Raw genomic sequence first — 17,280 nt, 5'->3', positions numbered from 1 at the left:
CTACTTTATGTAAAGTTACCTTAGTCCAATGGGTCTCAGTGAAGGGCTTGTTTGACCTTGTAATGATATTTTGTCCTTTTACAAAACTTGATTCTGTGAAACACACACTGAATAAAACAAAATAAGATTACACAACAGAAGCAGAATATTATTATAACTCAGGTCACCTCCAGTGTCAACATTTAGTGATGGCAGCTGTAAGAACATTAACTAAGTGGATCATTATAAGAGACAGGGAGGAACGAGCGGCTGCTACAGCTGCAGCCTGAATGAGATATGAGTAGAGGTATTTTAAGCTCAGGTGTGTGTATATATATATATATATATATATATATATATATATATATACTGTATATACATTTTGTGTATCAGCTTTTTCAAACTGGGTCATTATCTGCTTCCACCGGTGTGTATTTTGGAGGACGTTGTGACAGTATATTTCAGTGGCTTAAACTGAAACTGTATAAACATGACGTTGTGGGTTTGAACAGGTCTGACATCATCATTCTCGTCTTAAAAACTTACTTCTCTTGAGTCCTGTGCCAGGTGGGATGTTTTAATTTAGGCGCCCACATCAATGACTACAAGCATTTAATTTAATCTAATGAAAAGGAAAGATCTCAAACACTCCACCAGCAGTTGTGGCTGACGTTATTAATAACTATCTCCCATTAATTTATCGTCCCATTTCTGCTTTAATCACATTTTTTTTTTAAAAACTGAATTTCGAAGCAAGATTTAATGTGTTTTAAGTGAAAAAGAGGCAAAAACTCAACAGACATCAAAGGGAGTCTGTAATATATTTGACATTATATAAATTAATTTGGAATTAAAGCTGTGAAAGCTGTTATGTTCACTTAGGAGCGATCTGATGCAGACGCCGTTTCATGTTGGACTGTTTGGCTAAACTTAAGAAGAATTTTAAATCAGCAGTCTGTCGCTCACTTTTTATTGCTTTGACACTGAATTGAATTCATCTGTGGTCGAAATTCATGATCAAAACCATAAAGAACAACAAAATTATTGTAAATTGGACCACAATTTGCTGCATTCTGCTACATTTCCATATAAAAAAAGAAAATGGATTCAGGTGAGGTGCCAGGTGAAGAAATGAGGTGTGATGATGCGGATGAGAACTGTACAGTGATTTGCAATCCAGGAATTACTTTAAGAAAATAAACAGAATTTCTGAATCATTTCTGTAACACAATCAGCACAATCCATGCAGAGCTGCTCTTCAACATATTGTAATCTTATTTTATTCCATTATTATTGTTGCTAGGCGACATCTAGTGGTCGTAGTAATTATGACAGGTGCAGAGGGGAAAAGTGCGGCGATGAGCGACAAAGTCTGCGTCGTTTCCCACGTAAAAGTAGCAGTTTATGTTGTTTCTATTATCTACGACTGTTCGACAAAGTTAACCATGTTGTTGTTATTGTAACCATGACAACAAAGATCGTCTAATGTTGAGGAAGTACTTATTTTAACCCCAAATCACCATCTTTTCCTAAACCTAACCAAGCCATGATTAAGCCGTTATTATGTTAACCGTAGCGATAAAGGTAGGTAAGCCGCTCTTGATACAATCCACATGTTTATTACTGTAACCATGACAACCAACGTCGAGTACGCATGCCGCCGTAGGGGGCGCTATTTCATGAGACACTTCTATGGGTCGTATCAGAGGGTTGAAAGGAAACGACCTGTGTGGTTGTTGGGGTTGGAGTTGTTGTGAGACTTAGAGACAAACACAGCTTCATAAGAACCATTAGTTATATCGTCCAATCAGCAGCAGCGCAGAGAGCCTGCAGCAATATGTCGGACTTCAGCTGTGAAGTCGTGTACTGACAGAAACATAAAAGCTTTTCTGTAACTTAGAAAATCATCATCGTCATCCTCATCACTGATCAGAAAAACAAGGCTGATTTCTTTCTCCCTGTAACTCGAGGAAAGGGGCGTATTAGGACATGAAGAGCAGTGAGAGCCAGTGGGCGTTTGAAAGGAGACGCTCATTATGGGATGTTTCCTTGGTGAGAAATACTCATGGTTTCTTCTGCTCGATGTGAAGTATTGATTTTCTTTTTTTTCCTGTTTGGGTTCAGACAGAAAAGCATTAGCAGCCAGAGGATGATGCTGGATCATTTGAGATGGAGTGTGTGTGTTTGTGTGTGTGTGTGTGTGTGTACGTGTGTGTGTGTGTGTGTGTGTGTGTGTGTGTGATTTTCTATGGTTGTGCGGACAATTTGTGTTGAAAACTATCATTGTGAGGACATTGTGGACGGTCCTAACAACTTTAAAGGTCTGCTTGAAGATTAAGACTCAGTTTTAGGGTGAGGGGCTTGAGAATGCCTCATATCAATGTGTGTCCTCACAATGATAAAAAGACCAACATGCGTGTGTGTGTGCGTGTGTGTGTGTGTGTGTGTGTGTGTGTATATATATAGCACTCAGTGGGGACTGCACTTGGCTCTGTCCTAGATTCACTGAAGCCAAATGATAATGAGCTAAGATTGATGCTTGCCTTCTTCTCCTCCTCTTCCTCCTCCCTCTCTCCTCTTCCCTTCTCTACCCTCGCATCACCTCACTTTTCTTATCTCCTGTCCTTTTCTATCCCTGCGTCTTCTCTGCTACCCTTCTGTTCGTCCATCTGGTTATTCCCTCTCCTCTCTCACCTCTTCTTTCTCTTCATCTTTTTTTTTTTCACGCCTTTTCTTCTCATCCACATTATTCCTAGCACCATGATACCTTCTGTGACTTGACCGCAAAACCTTCAGTTATTCATTTCTCTTAACCAGCATCTGCGCGAGTTTGTGGTTCGCTGCAGGTGGAGGAGTGGCCATAGGTTTGTTTTTTATCGTTTTTTGCTATGTTACTCTTCAAAAACGTTTATATTCATTATAAAGCAGAGAGTTACATGACAGGCCTTGCATCCCCAGAGTGTGAGGGATTTCTAAATGTTGTATGTTATATGACAAGAAATGACTAAGACATAAATGCATGTTTACGGACACATAAATTATTTGTTATATCAAGTATATATTATGCTATCTCAGTTTTCACTTGGTCTATCAACAACAAGCAAAAACTAGCATAATGTGTGAAGTCAGCACTTTCGACGGAAGTTGACAGCAATGTTCCACGTGACTTGGTTTTTATGCTGTCACCCCGGCGTGATCGGCGACTTTTGTTTAAATTTAAATAAACAGGTTGTGTCTGAAGTCACTGTGAACTTGTTCTGTGTTAAAAGTAATGAAATGTAATGACAGCAGCTCTGGCATTGTTGAAAAACTTCTCAATATGGTACAATCACTAAAGATCACTCTTCTTTTTTGTTATTCTTTTCATTGACAGGTTTGACAAGTGGCGCTGGTAGAATTACTGATGTGGAAAATGTTTTTTAAGGGCATGTCAACATCCATTTATGGCTAACTGTCACTTGCACAGTGACAGAGAGATGTAAAACAGAACCGTGCAAACACGAAGCCTTCTGATCTATCACATATGAAATCAGATGCTTTCAGCAGCCACATGCAGCTCAGTGAAACTTCAGTGATTCAGAAACTTCTTTCTGGGTATTTGTGACTCATTCTGACATTTGTTTAACAATGCCACTGGAGTCTTACTTTGGAAAGTTGCTGTAGGTTTAGTGTAGTGATGTCCGTTGGTATTGAATTTTTTAACTTCATTGTGTTCCAGGACCGGTGGTTTTGGCGTCTGAGGAACAACAAGGTGCAGGAGGGTTATCCCATGCAGATCGATCAGTTCTGGAAAGGCCTTCCGCCTCGCATCGACGCCGCCTACGAGAGATCAGATGGAAAATTTGTCTTCTTCAAAGGTACGAGGAGAAAGATGCGTGCAAACATTTTCATCTTTTTCCCCACGAATCAACGTGGATGTTTCACTGCTCTGCCTGGAACTAGGCCCTTCAGTCTCATGGGTCCTGACATATATACAAAGGAACAGTAAACATTGTGTTATATTTGTCAAACTGCTGCTCCAATTCATAATGTTGTTGTCATTTTAGTGGCATCATTTTACAGAACCTCAGATCTGACTTAATAGTCTCACCATGGAGCTAACAGGATGCTAACAGAGGGCGTCAGAGCTGAGAGGGACACATGTTTGGCATTGAGACATGTTGCATGAGAACACATTGTGCTCTGAAACAAAAAGTACAAGTGCATTAGTTTGCACTGTGACATAAACATCACATTTAACTCACTTCATCTCTCTCCAGATGTGCAGTTTGTGTCTATTTGAGCTCGCTCACTTGCCTTAGTTAACTTTTCTTTTGATGGAAATATCATTGCATATTTTGCGGTTTAAAGGTCCCATATAGTATAAAGGTAGATTTCCATGTCACAGCCTGTATTCAGAAACTGAGCCTTAAAACCAGCCGTCAGGACTTCTGGAACTTTGTGATGTCACAACAAAGCAGTCACCAAGCCCCGCCCACCTGGACCCACCATCCAAACCTTGCAGGATTTGGTTTCTCTGAGTGTTTTTACCTGAAATCTGCTATATTTTTATTGGATCATTCAGAAAACAGTCAGCCAATCAGAAGAGAGGCTCAGAGCCTCCTCTCTTCTGATTGGCTCACCGACCTGTTGTTGCTAGAGCTCCAGAGAGAAGCCTGAGAGAGGAGATGTAAAACTACACTGAGATGGTTTTTGGTTCTTAAAACCACAAATATATCTTCTTATGGATCAACACTTCAAATAAAACACAGAAGAAGAAGAAAATATGGAGCTTTAAATCTAATGTTTTGATAAAAACATGGTTGTGTGTTTCTATTCAGTAATAATGCAGTTATAAATGTTGGTATGACATTGGTGAAGGGTCCTGGGTTTCTCAGTTTCTAAGTTTTTAATGATTCTTAGTATTCAGTTTATAGATGGGTTTTGGTATAAATGATCCATTAACTATTAATAAACATAGCTTTTATAAATGCTGTCTTGTCAGGAAGTGGAATGATCAGGAAAGTTTAAAAATATAAACACATCAGTTCAGATGAAATGAAAGAGTTTTTCTCATAAATTTCTCCAAAATCAGCCAATTTCTCTCCAGCGGAAAAACTCTGCAGCATCACAGAAGGGCGTTCAAATCTCTGTCTACCATCTGCTCCACCGTTATAAGACTCTGTCCTGCGCTCAACATGCCCTCCTCCTCCTGAAACTATATTTAATAAAGTGTGAAATAGAGAATGGCAGTGCAGTGGGGAGCACCCAGCCTAAAGTAATAGAATTTCAGTCTATGTATGAAACCTCGCTCATCCCCTGCCTGCTGACTGTGGAGTCATCTCCCCCTCCTTCTCTCTGTTTCCATCTCTCTCTCTCACTCTTTCTCACTTTCTCTGTAACACACACACACACACCATGCACACACACACACACACACACACACACACACACACACACACGCACCAACATCTTCTGACAGAGTGTCCTGCTATCGCGGCCAGCCAGGAGCAGATATTAATAGCTTTGCTCTCTCAGAGCTCTCAGCTGCCGTCTTCGTCTCTCGTTCACACACACACACACACACACACACACACACACACTGTCATACACAGACACATGACGATGCTTTTTGCACACATTTGGGCGAGACACGTGTGAGCAGAACGCACACACACACACACACAGATTTAGAGGGAGGATTTGTTGATTGTCAGTGTGTGTGTGTGTGTGTGTGTGTGTGTGTGTGTGTGTGTGTGTGTGTGTGCGTGCATGCAGGTAATAATCTCCCCCATAAGCTCTCACGGGGGTGACATAAGGTGAAAGAAAACTGCACTTTCAGTAGCTTTTCCGGTTCACGGGGCTTCAGTTTAAAAACCTATGGATGGATGATGTTGAAGGTGTCGTGCCGATAATCACGCAGCACAAAAACAGCACCTCCCATTAACCCGGGAACTACGAGGCATGACAGCTACGGTTTGAAAAGCTGACAGTGTACTTTCACCTCATATACATGCAAGAGATGTGCCCAGATTAAACTCCTGTCGTGCCGTGAATGTGGATCTAACACTGATCTTTGAATCTACTCTTTAGAGGGAAAGTTCAAACAATGCTCACATGCTCATATAATGGAAAAGCACAGTTGAATAATTTCTCCTGTCATTTGATATCATATCATATTTCTGTGCAAAAATTCACACCAAAGTTCAGCCAAAGTCAGCGTGAGGTTTTTAGCAGTCTGAGTGGGTGAATTCAGTCTTTTTAGCATTAAATTCAGTCTTTTTGTTTCTTCCCTTCACTACATTTTACCATGGAAACACTGTCGGTCGAAGCACAAAGGAATATTTATACAAAAAACCTGAACGTTTTTGAAGATTTCCACTTGATATTGTAGCATCATTTGAACCTGCACTGGAGGAGGTCAGTGATTTTGTCTCCTTATGTTGAAAATGCTTTAGAAAACGGTCTCAATGATAAGGAACAATGATACTATTAATTGTTTTAAGACAGACTTTTAAAAAAAAGATATGAAAAGTTTCTGTTTACCTTCAGCATTGTGTGCATCCATGAGGCCTAATAAACACACTGAATGTATTTCCCTCTATATAAAACAGAACATTTGAACATCTGGACACAGTATGTGTGTGTCTGCATTATTTACATCTTCTTTACTGGGATTTTGCTGCGTGCGACACCAACATGCTCACCACCTTAAAGGTCCCATGTTGTATAAATCTAGATGTCCATGTGTAGTGTGATTATAGATCAGCTCTAGCTTCTATATTAATACTGTGAAAGTATCAAAGCCTCAGTCCACAGAGAAATGCACACAGCCTGTATTCAGAAACTGAGCCTTAAAACCAGCCGTCAGGACTTCCTGGAACTTTGTGATGTCACAACAAAGCAGTCAATCAGAAGAGAGGCTCAGAGCCTCCTCTCTTCTGATTGGCTCATCGACCTGTTGTTACTAGAGCTCCAGAGAGAAGCCTGAGAAGTAAGTTTCTTGCTGAAAAAAGACACTGAAGCTCAAGCTCAGAAAATCTTACCATAAATAGTAAGAGCATTTTTTAAAGTATTTTATTCAAATATTCCAGATAACACAAATAAAACACCAATAAATAAGTATGACATTGATCTTTGCTGTATATACCTCAATGTCTTCAGTGCACAAACACAGCCAGGGGCCTCAGTACGACTTTGATGACATTTTCTACCCACAGTGATTTATGTCCTCCTGGCTCCTTAAGAAATGATACTGATTACAGAACCTGCTAGAGGCCACAATTATCTATTAGTATCTTCCCTGTAACGTGTGCTGTTCATTTGAATTGTTAACACTGCGTCCAGGTGCCTGACGCGCCTGGTGGAAAGCTATTAGTGTTTGAAAAGAGTGAAATTAGAATTCAGCGTCTTGTATTAATCTTTGTTTGTATTCGCTGTTCACTTTTTTTTTGTTTTTTTTTTCCTCCAGCTGAATACAGCCTATTTAAAGAAGTTGCTGTCAAGCCGGGCTAATTTAATAGAGCTTTTATAGAGTAGTTCTGTGATTTAATCTCCTGCATTTTAATCCGTCTCATATTTTATCCACATATTTCTTCTAAAGAATAAGAAGTTGATATTAAACAAAGAGTTTTTTAAACCTAACAGTTTTCTCTGTGTTGTAGAAAAGCAGTTGCTGTGTTGTAAAACAGTTTAAACACAACTGTGACTCCAGAAAATAACAACGTTTGATTTATTTATAAAAGTTATTGACACTAAATTCTGCCAAGGACTTCATGTCTTGACCTGTCAGGATATCTCAAATCCTCCGAACACATTTCTGTAAAAAAAAAGATCAGACAGATCGACCTTGGACTGAGGAAAAATCGATTGGATTTTGGTGATAATCTGGATCTCAACTCTAATAAATAATAATCATTTATAAATATTAAAGTGAGGGAGAAAACACTTTTCAAAAATTCTCAAGGTTTGTTTGCAGAGTAAAGAAATCAGTTCAATTCACATCAATATTCATAACAGCGAATCAGACACATCTCAAAGTTTCTGCCTTAAAAACACAACTTGACATCAAAACACATGCAGACTATCAACAGATGCTACAATTTTCAGGTGTTTCCTGAACACCTCACATCCAAGCAGTTTGTAAATGCAAGCTACGGCACACATCATCAGGGGCCCCACTGAGGGGGGTTTGGGGCAGCAGCTGTGCACTGTATAGTGTCTTTATGGGAGATTTACAGTTGTCATAGCAAAATCTGCCAATATGAGGGACCATCGGGGGCCCCTTTACCCCATGGGGGCCCCAAACATTGGCCTGGTTTGCCTGCAACGATGGAAATGCTGACTTGCGTCTCCTCTCATCCTGCAGGTGATAAGTACTGGGTGTTTAAGGAAGTGACGGCCGAGCCCGGTTACCCCCACAGCCTGGTGGAGCTGGGCAGCTGCCTCCCCAAAGACGGCATCGACACGGCGCTGCGCTGGGAGCCGGTCGGGAAAACCTACTTCTTCAAAGGGGATCAGTACTGGCGCTACAATGAGGAGAAGCGCACCGCGGACCCGGGATACCCCAAACCCATCGCCGTGTGGAAGGGAATACCGGACGCACCGCAGGGAGCCTTCATCAGCAGGGAGGGATGTGAGTGTCCAACGGGGTTGTTCTGTTTGGTGTCACTGTCTGTACAATATATACATACATCTGTACAGGTAAATGTGTGAGATAAAAATCTTTAATATGAGTAGGGGCACTGATGTAGACACCATTTGAACCACTCAGTCAGAGGTTAACTGGTCGTTCAGTGGAGCAGTCACACCAACAGACGGTCAAGTCCTACAGACACTGTCTCGATAATTGAGTTAATTCACAGTGAATTACTTCTCTCTGAGCCTAAAAATGCCACAAGCAAAGGTGCCAGACAAACACACACACACACACACACACACACACACACACACACACACACTGTGTCCTAGAAGAAAACTACTCATCATCGCTTCTACTTGTCGAGCTGAGACCTCATGACCTTGTGGCTTCCTCAGAGGGACACCGGAGGCAGAGCTCAGTGTGTGTGTGTGTGTGTGTGTGTGTGTGTGTGTGTGTGTGTGTGTGTGTGTGTGTGTGAGACAGAGAGAGGGATCAGAGGCGGTGACATGGTCGGCCGGGTGTGGTGTCTTGGTGTTAGATGAGAAGCTATCCTGCAGGGACTTTGGGGGCAACAGACGAAAGCGTGTGTGTAAGTGTGTGTGTGTAAGTGTGTGTGTGTGTGTGTGTGTGTGTGTAAGTGTATGTTTGTTTCCACTGGCTGTTTGGAGGTGATGGAGCAGACAAAAAAGCCGACATCAGATGAAACCTTCTGGGGTTTTTCTGTTGGTGAGCTGTGTGTGTGTGTGTGTGTGTGTGTGTGTGTGTGTGTGCTGAGATCTGATATTTTATCCTGCAATTGTTTTACTTTTTACTCCACATTTATTTAACAGCTTTATTATTTTAGGAGAAACTACCCAGCTGCAGTAAAACTTACAGTATAAACTACATTATACATTTAAAGCACAGCCTTTACAACATTAATCCAATATAATATACAACGTATTATTCTGAAATGGGCCATTATACATAATATTTTTACTTTATTACTGTTGGTACTTTAAGTAAATGATGTTAAGCCTTAGCTACAGTTACATACATGCACTATCTCTCTCTCACATATTGTCCCATTTGTCTCCCAGCTCCCGTGTCTGTCTCACAGGCATTACATAATATTGCCCTTCAATAAAAAAAAACAACCACTGCTGGGACCAAAATACTGTAACCGCCATAACCGCCGTGTCACAATAGAAATGTTATTGCCTCTAATGAGATTCCGCGCCACAGGGATATAGCAGAGCGGAAAGAGGGAGGCGAGGACACTGAAGATGGATGTGTTTCACTTAAAGAGAAAGCTTTTCTTGAAGACTGAAGGTCTCCTCAGTGTCAGCTTTTGAGGAATTTAGAAAACAAAGTGGAGATTTCCACTTTAAGCCGTGTGGCATTTAGTCTCTGTTCTTGTGACACAAGCACAAGTGAATTAGGTTTTTTTGTGTGTAAGTTGTGAATTTGTGAAGGTGGTGTTGGAGATTGTTTATGCTCATGGGGGCTTGAAATCTGTTCATTTGTACATGTTTTTACTAAATGTCCTGTGTGTATTCAGTGTAGCCATGCTAGTGGAAGGTGACAGTGTTTCCTACAGACTATATAAAGCTTCATTGCTTCACCTTGTGTCAAATAACAGTTGCATGTTGTGACTGGCCCGTGAGCCCTGTCCTTGCACCCACATGACAGCTCTGTGCACCCTGAGTGACAGGCACGCAGAGAGGGGTGGGAAAATACCAAATGGATTTTTTAGACAGCTTTCTGATGTGTGATGTGGCGGGATTTCTCCCAGTACTCCTGATGGTCAGTCCGACTATGACAGACAAGGTCCGTTGTTGATGTGTGTGTGTGTGATAGAGAGAGAGAGAGAGAGAGAGAGAGAGAGCCATATGCGCAATTTGAAATAGTAAAATCAATATGTGACAAAATTGTGGCAGACTGCCAACAATAAATCAATGTATGTGAAACACTGTGGCCATGTTGGTCCACCACTTTGGTCTAGACATTGGTTCCCAAACTGTGGGCTGGGACTTGGAAGTGGGCCTACAAATCTCTTCCTTTTTTTTTATATATATAAATTTAATGTTTTTATGTTGTCGCCGGCTGGACCACCTCACTGCTGAACCACATCGTATACCTGTTTGCTTGGGTGTATCCATGGCAAAAACTGGAGAGTCAAAATAGATAGCTGGTTACCCGTCAAACAAAAAAGAAATATTGAGCTTCCCCTGCTTTCAGTTCTATTGTTATCATTAAAATAAAGAGTGCTCTGAGAGCATATGATTTGGCCTCTGTTATGGTTACGGGGTGGGATGTGGGCTGCCAACATTTTTGAGATTTTCAAGTGGGCCACGAGTCAGGAAATGTTGGGAAATGGTCTGGACTGAACTATCTGAACGGCTGTTGGATGGATTTCCATGAACTTGTGTACAGACATTCATGGTCCCCACAGGACGACTCCTTATGAATGTGGTGATCCTCTGACTTTAAGGCCATGAAGCTGACTGAAATTTGGGGTTTTAAGTGAAAGGTGTCACCAACTTTTGAATGGACTACCATATTTGGTTCAAAATATCTGAACCAAATTTCATCTAGCGCCATCATCGAGTCAGAGCTTTAATCCATCAAATACATTTTAGACACAATGTTAACAAACAAACATTTTTCATAATGTAGTAATTTCCAATATTTACCAATAATTAAACAATTTATTTCCTTTTTTTGGTCTCTTTCCTTTACCTACCCACAACCCACCCCACCACCCCTTTTTTCCTTCCCCCATTCCTCGTGTCATTCTTCCTCCTCGATGCCCTCCCCCTCCCCCCCTCAGACTACACCTACTTCTACAAGGGGAAAGAGTACTGGAAGTTTGACAACCAGAAGCTGACGGTGGAGCCCGGCTATCCAAAGTCCATCTTGCGCGACTGGATGGGCTGCGACCAGTCCGAGATGGAGCGCTCCGGCGGCACCGGTAACCGAGGTGACCGGCAGCTGCCACTCGACGACGTGGACATTATGGTTACCATCAACGACGTCCCGACGACAGTCAACGCCATCGCCGTGGTGATCCCTTGCATCCTGTCGCTGTGCATCCTGGTGCTGGTGTACACGATTTTCCAGTTTAAGAACAAAGGAGTGCAGCAGAACACCATGACACAGCACTACTACAAATACCCTGTTCAGGAGTGGGTATGACAGGCGTCTGTCCTTTTGAAGAGGTCAAAGTTCATGGATTGAGTGGTCATCATGTTGTTAGCTAGCTAATGTTGGCTAATGGCCAAGAACACATTGCACAGGACAATGGAAAGTCAATGCTGAAAGACGCTAATTGGCTAGCTAGGGACTCGTGCCTGTCTCGTGACACAAGCACTTCAGTGTAAAACAGGAAGATTAGCAACTTTGTCAGGATGCTGAAAACAAACAGAACAAGTCCACAAATACTCCAGGAGGATCTGATTGGCTGAGGAAACATAAACAGCAGATTTGTCAGTCTTGCTCACCTGGCTTGCCCACGACTTCTCTGGCCGAGTGAGATGTGGTCTCATGAGCTGATGATACTGAACTTTGACTACTTCTTCTACAACACACACAACTCTCCTTCTCAGTGAAAATAAAAAGAAAGAGGAAGAGGAGCAGAATAAGATCCTCTAAGCCAGACAACCACTTCCAAGTCTGTTCTTACAACAGCTTGTACACGTGAACTACTTCAACTATCGAGTCAGATGAAATTTAATGAAAAAAAAAAATGAAAAAAGGAAACAGTTTAAAAATATCAAACTTGAAGATAAATGTAGGTAGAAAGGCCATAACAAAAAAAAAAAACAAGGATCTCTCCGTGGATTACTGAATTTTGTTTAATTTATTTTCAGTTGTATGGAGATGTAAAACTGTCAAAGAGGACCTTTTTCTCTCTTTTCTCACCGTACACAACAAGAACATCCTCATCACCAATAACTCAGACCTTTGTTGACTTAAATTCAATCCTCAACCAGTCAAACAAAACTTCTTTGTTTTGATCTACACAGCTTGGACCGATGTAGAATAGCAAGTCGTCAGCGTATAAAGATAGAATAAATCAACACGACAGTTCAACGGCCTTGTCTCGGTCTCAGCAGACCTGACACATCTGCTCGTGTTTAACCATCTGCGCACAACCAGAGCCCACATTTATCAAGCTGCTCAGTTTGAATAACTCCTGCTCGCCAACGTCAGTATAGAAAGAGAGCTCCAAAGGTGTAAAACGTGTTTTTTTTTTTGAAATTCTACAAAATATCATCAAGAAGCATTTTTGTTTTTTTGCCTACTATTTCCATTTTATTCAGACGTGATAGGATGTTTCCATTCAGCCGTTTCATTCTTATTTATATATTCAAAATATATTAGATTGCCAGTAATTCTACATGTTTATTTCTACTTGAATATTCTTCATTACAGTTTTTAGCCTTTTGATAATTACGGACCCAGAGCTGAACTTTTTTCTTCATCCTCAGCGTTTGTCTTTCTGAGGAGAAAAGTGTGGAGACACTTGGAGAAGTGCTATAAAGGAGGAAAATGGAGAAAGTGAAGAGACAGCGAGGCAGGGTAAAGCAGGGTTTGAATAGAGGGAGATAGAGACAGAGGGGATGAGGAGCAGGGGTGGGGGGTGGGGGTTTACTGAGGATATATGTGGGTCTGTATTAGTATGCTGGCTGTGGCTGCAGCAACATCGACCGGGCTTAATGAAGTTACTTCTGTTCACAAAGCTCTAATAGGGGCTACTCGCCCTCCACAACCCTCGCTTTAATCCCACTGTCCTCCCTCTGTATTTTCTCACTGTCCTCTTGTAATTCTCCCCGTCCATCTGGCCTCTCATCTCTCCGCTGGTTCACTCTCTCTGCCTATCTAATCTTTTCCCTCCATCTGTGCTGCTGCTTTCCCTCTGTACTTACCTCATCTTTCTTTATGGCTTTTTAGGTTCAAATACACAATCTGTATGTAGGTTGCTATAGGTCTAACCGGTCTGCGTCAGAATCCGGCTGCTTTCATTATGATTTAATAAGTGCTTTTATTGTTGAAGGAGCTTGTGTCCAGTTTTGCAAAAGAAAAAAGAAAAAAAAAAAGTGCCATATTTTCTCCTGGTTTTTGGCTCTAAATCGTCGGCTCTTACTGCTCATTCGTCGGCACATTTAAACACACCTTGTTTTGAAAGAAGAAATTAGTAAAATTGTGAAATTCAGAAGTACTGAATCAATGATAGGATGACTGTATTTGTTTGTCATTTACATCAATTCAAGGTTTTTTAACTACAACAGCCTGTTTAAAGACAAGATTTTTATACAAAACACATTTGATTCTGATCGCCCGGGTCGTACATATGGTCACGTTTCAATTCTCAAAAACACACAAATTAATATTTCATAGAAGTTTTATCAGATTGATAAAAGCATTGAGGGAGAAACCGTATCAAACTAAATCAGACCCATGTTTGATTATTTTGATCATTATTTGTGCTGCAAGGAATAACAGCCTTCAAGAAATAATTAAAATCTAATTAAACTCCAGCGTCCCATCATCTGTAGTCTTAAATCTGTATCAGTCAGCGTGGAGGACTTTTCTTTTTCTTAGTGATTCGTACAACATGATTGGTCTGGACGTTTGCAGAGTGTTTCTCTGTAACTGTGGGTGTGTGCTTCGTTTTGCACCGATGCACAAATTGTGAGTAGTAATAAATGTTAAGTATTATCACAGAAGAATGACCAGCTCCTACCTAACTTTTCTTTGGCACCACCAAGAGCAGAGAACAAAATTTCAGAACGGAGCAGGATCGCCATCCGCCCGGCAAATTATTCCACCCAGAGTGAAGTGAAGAGTGTAATTCAAACTGATTCGACCGATTTGAATCATCTAATGCGCAACTCAGATCTTATGCAGCCGCTTTATTTGAACACACAAACTTCTCATTTAAATGTCATTAACTTCCTAATGTGACTCATGGCGGTTCATTCGGAGGCCGTTCAGCTCCCCAGAGGCTTTCTGGAGTCCCCCGTCTATGGCCCGCCACCTCAGGCTGGGAATCACTGTTGTAGGTCAGCTCGGGACGTTACAACTGAGTCACTGTTTGTCCAGACTGTCGACGCGACTCTGGTGTTTATGAAGCGTTTTTTAAAACCTAGTGGATGTTGTGAAAAATGCATCGTCATCATCAGGTGAACAACCTCACCTGTTTTATCTCGTTTATAACTAAACTCTCCTTAGATACATGCACATACATGCACACACATGCACAGTGTTAATGCAGTAGGTTGTGGTGCATCTTTCCACATCTCAGTACCTCTCCCTCTGCCCTCCCTCCACCCTTCCCTGTTGTTCTCATTCCCTCAGTTTTGTACCTTATTCACCAAGCTCTCTGTCCTGCAGTAATTGAATGTGTTCTCGCCGCATATCCTCGCAATTACTCGCCACCGTCGTCGAGAGCAATTCAGTACACGCAGCATTCAGCACAAATCGATGTCGTTCAGTATCCTGCAGAGCAATTTTTGACTCGGTGGAAAACATATATTTGTTCCTCGGGGGGTGTACAATAAACACAGAACAAGACATTGTGCTCCTTTTTACCTTTACGCCTGTGTTACAGTTTACTGGCTCTCTCTGTTGATGGGGGGGGGGTCGTGAAAGTCTGTTGAAACATGAATGTCAATCTGAGGGAAATTGCCTGCTGGATCAAACTTGTCTTTCTCTTAGTGTTTTCTCGGCTGGAGTGAGATGGTCTGAGCAGAGCTGCTTGACTCGAGTGAAAACATGCAATTTGATTAAAATTGAATTGAGTAAAATTAAAAGTTTCAAAAGCAAATAATCAGCATTTGTAATGAAATACTACAAATGATGTAATTTTACATTCATGGGAGGAGAAGCTGGAAGCAACAAATGTTTGACATGTTAATTTTCTGTGATCAATTCATCGACTTATCAGTTTAAGCTCTCGTCGCACTGACCATGAACCTTCAGTATTTCTACATAAAGGTGGAAAATCGGACTGTTAAAGCTGCATTAAAGCTGTTTTTTTAAATAATTATTGATGAACTGCTTCTTTTAAACGGATGCCCGTGTTGAACTGTTTATCTTGATGTGTTATGTTTTCATTTGTCGACCGTCTTCCTTAGTTTCCTGGAGGAAAACATGTCGCAGGTGAAGCTAACCTGTCTGTTAGCTGAAACTTTGTCAGACAGAAACATGGAGGGGGGGGGGGAGTAGATATAACGTGATGGTGGTGTTGTTGGGGTGGTCGTTGGCCGTGTGGTGTCTCTACTTGACGCTGGTGCACTTTGTAAATAGTAGCGCTCCAGGCTAGTTTGTGCTGCAGGTTTGTCATCAGTGGAGTGTTTTGTTACAGCTGTGATTTAATGGGAAGGGAGAGTTGTAGCTTTCTCCCTGATGGGGGCGGGCGGCCGACGGGGGGGCGATGGCGGGAGGGCGACAACAACATTTCATGGAGCTAATGAGGGGTGTCCATCCCACTTCAAAAACACCCACACCTAATAATAACGTCTCCTGATTCATTTCACTCACTCTCATTGGTGCTCGCTCATAATGTAACTGACGGGGGTTGAAGCTGCGGCGGGGAAACAACTGAAGGTTTACGACTGGAGGTCAGTGTCACATCAGGTGCTTACTGTAGGTCTTAACAGGAGCAGATGTGCAGGCAGATTAGCCTCATTGGGGATTTAAGTGCCTTGCTCCGGGGCACTTCAGCAGTAGATGTGAGATGTTGAGAGATACTGATTTTTACAGCGGCGTTCAAGACGACAACTCTCTCTCTCTCTATCTCTCTCTCTCTATCTCTCTCTCTCTCTCTCTCTCCGGTTGGTCGCTTGATTTTTTATTTTTTTTGCCGCCCAGTGACGATGAATGACTCCTATTCTCACATCATCCCCATCAGGTTACAGTGTTTATATATAGAAGGACACTCAGCGGAGGGTTTAACAGTTTCAGCAGTGAGTTTACATGTTGCAGTAATGTGAGAGAGATTTTTAACAAGTGGGGGGGGGGGGGGGGGGGGGGGTGAGCAGGTAAAACTTTACTTTCCATCATGTTTTACCTGGAAACACAAAAACACCTGTATTTATATCCATTTAAATAAGACACCGCCCCCCTCCTCTTTTAGAAGAGTCTGTATATATGTGCTGAGATTATACAGAAGAATAGCAGTTTACAAAAGTGCAGTGTATTTCAGCAGATGTCTGTTTGTGGAAAAGGAAGAAAGGTACTTGAAGAAAACGTGGTGGTTACATCGTCGTTTACTCATATTACTTATGGAACACACACATAAAGACAAAATATATGTAAACATGAGATTTTCAGACTGTGCGTGTTGGACGCTTGTCCATCCACCACGTGGTTTCTGTTTTTGAAAGTTATTTATTCAACTCTACTTTTCACAGAGGGCAAAGGGTCCTCTGAACATTTGCCTCTTTTATGGCTGTTGTGTGCAGACCTGGGACAAACTGACGCGCCGAGTCATTTCTGCTGGTGGTGTTGGATTTATCTGCCTGCCAAAACACATTTCACACCACTGACTGTGCATCCACCACGTGAGCACTACACCCTCAATTCAACAGAGGGAGCGAGAGACTTGCAGATAAGTTCAATAAACCACAGTTTAAAAAAATAAAAATAAAAATAAAGGAAAGAAATAATTCTATAAGAAACACAGAGGTGTTAAG

At 41.6% G+C, this 17,280-nt stretch overlaps 1 protein-coding gene across 1 annotated transcript in view; it reads left to right on the top strand.

The window, feature by feature from the left end:
* The window catches only part of mmp24 (matrix metallopeptidase 24), a 72,205-nt gene extending 56,576 nt beyond the window's left edge, over positions 1–15,629 (top strand). The window contains exons 8-10 of the mRNA XM_023393258.2: positions 3,698–3,836; positions 8,327–8,593; positions 11,412–15,629. Coding sequence (XP_023249026.1) covers positions 3,698–3,836; positions 8,327–8,593; positions 11,412–11,776 — 771 coding nt within the window. The 3' untranslated portion in view covers positions 11,777–15,629. The remainder of the gene's footprint in view (positions 1–3,697; positions 3,837–8,326; positions 8,594–11,411) is intronic.
* The last annotated feature ends 1,651 nt before the right edge of the window (positions 15,630–17,280 follow it).

Source organism: Seriola lalandi, unplaced genomic scaffold (assembly GCF_002814215.2).
Source record: "Seriola lalandi dorsalis isolate HSWRI2012SDOR001 ecotype SW California unplaced genomic scaffold, Sedor1 jcf7180002054932, whole genome shotgun sequence".
NCBI lineage: Eukaryota > Metazoa > Chordata > Actinopteri > Carangiformes > Carangidae > Seriola > Seriola lalandi.
The sequence above is the reverse complement of the archived record's forward strand: the minus strand, read 5'-3'. Positions and strand labels throughout refer to the sequence as shown.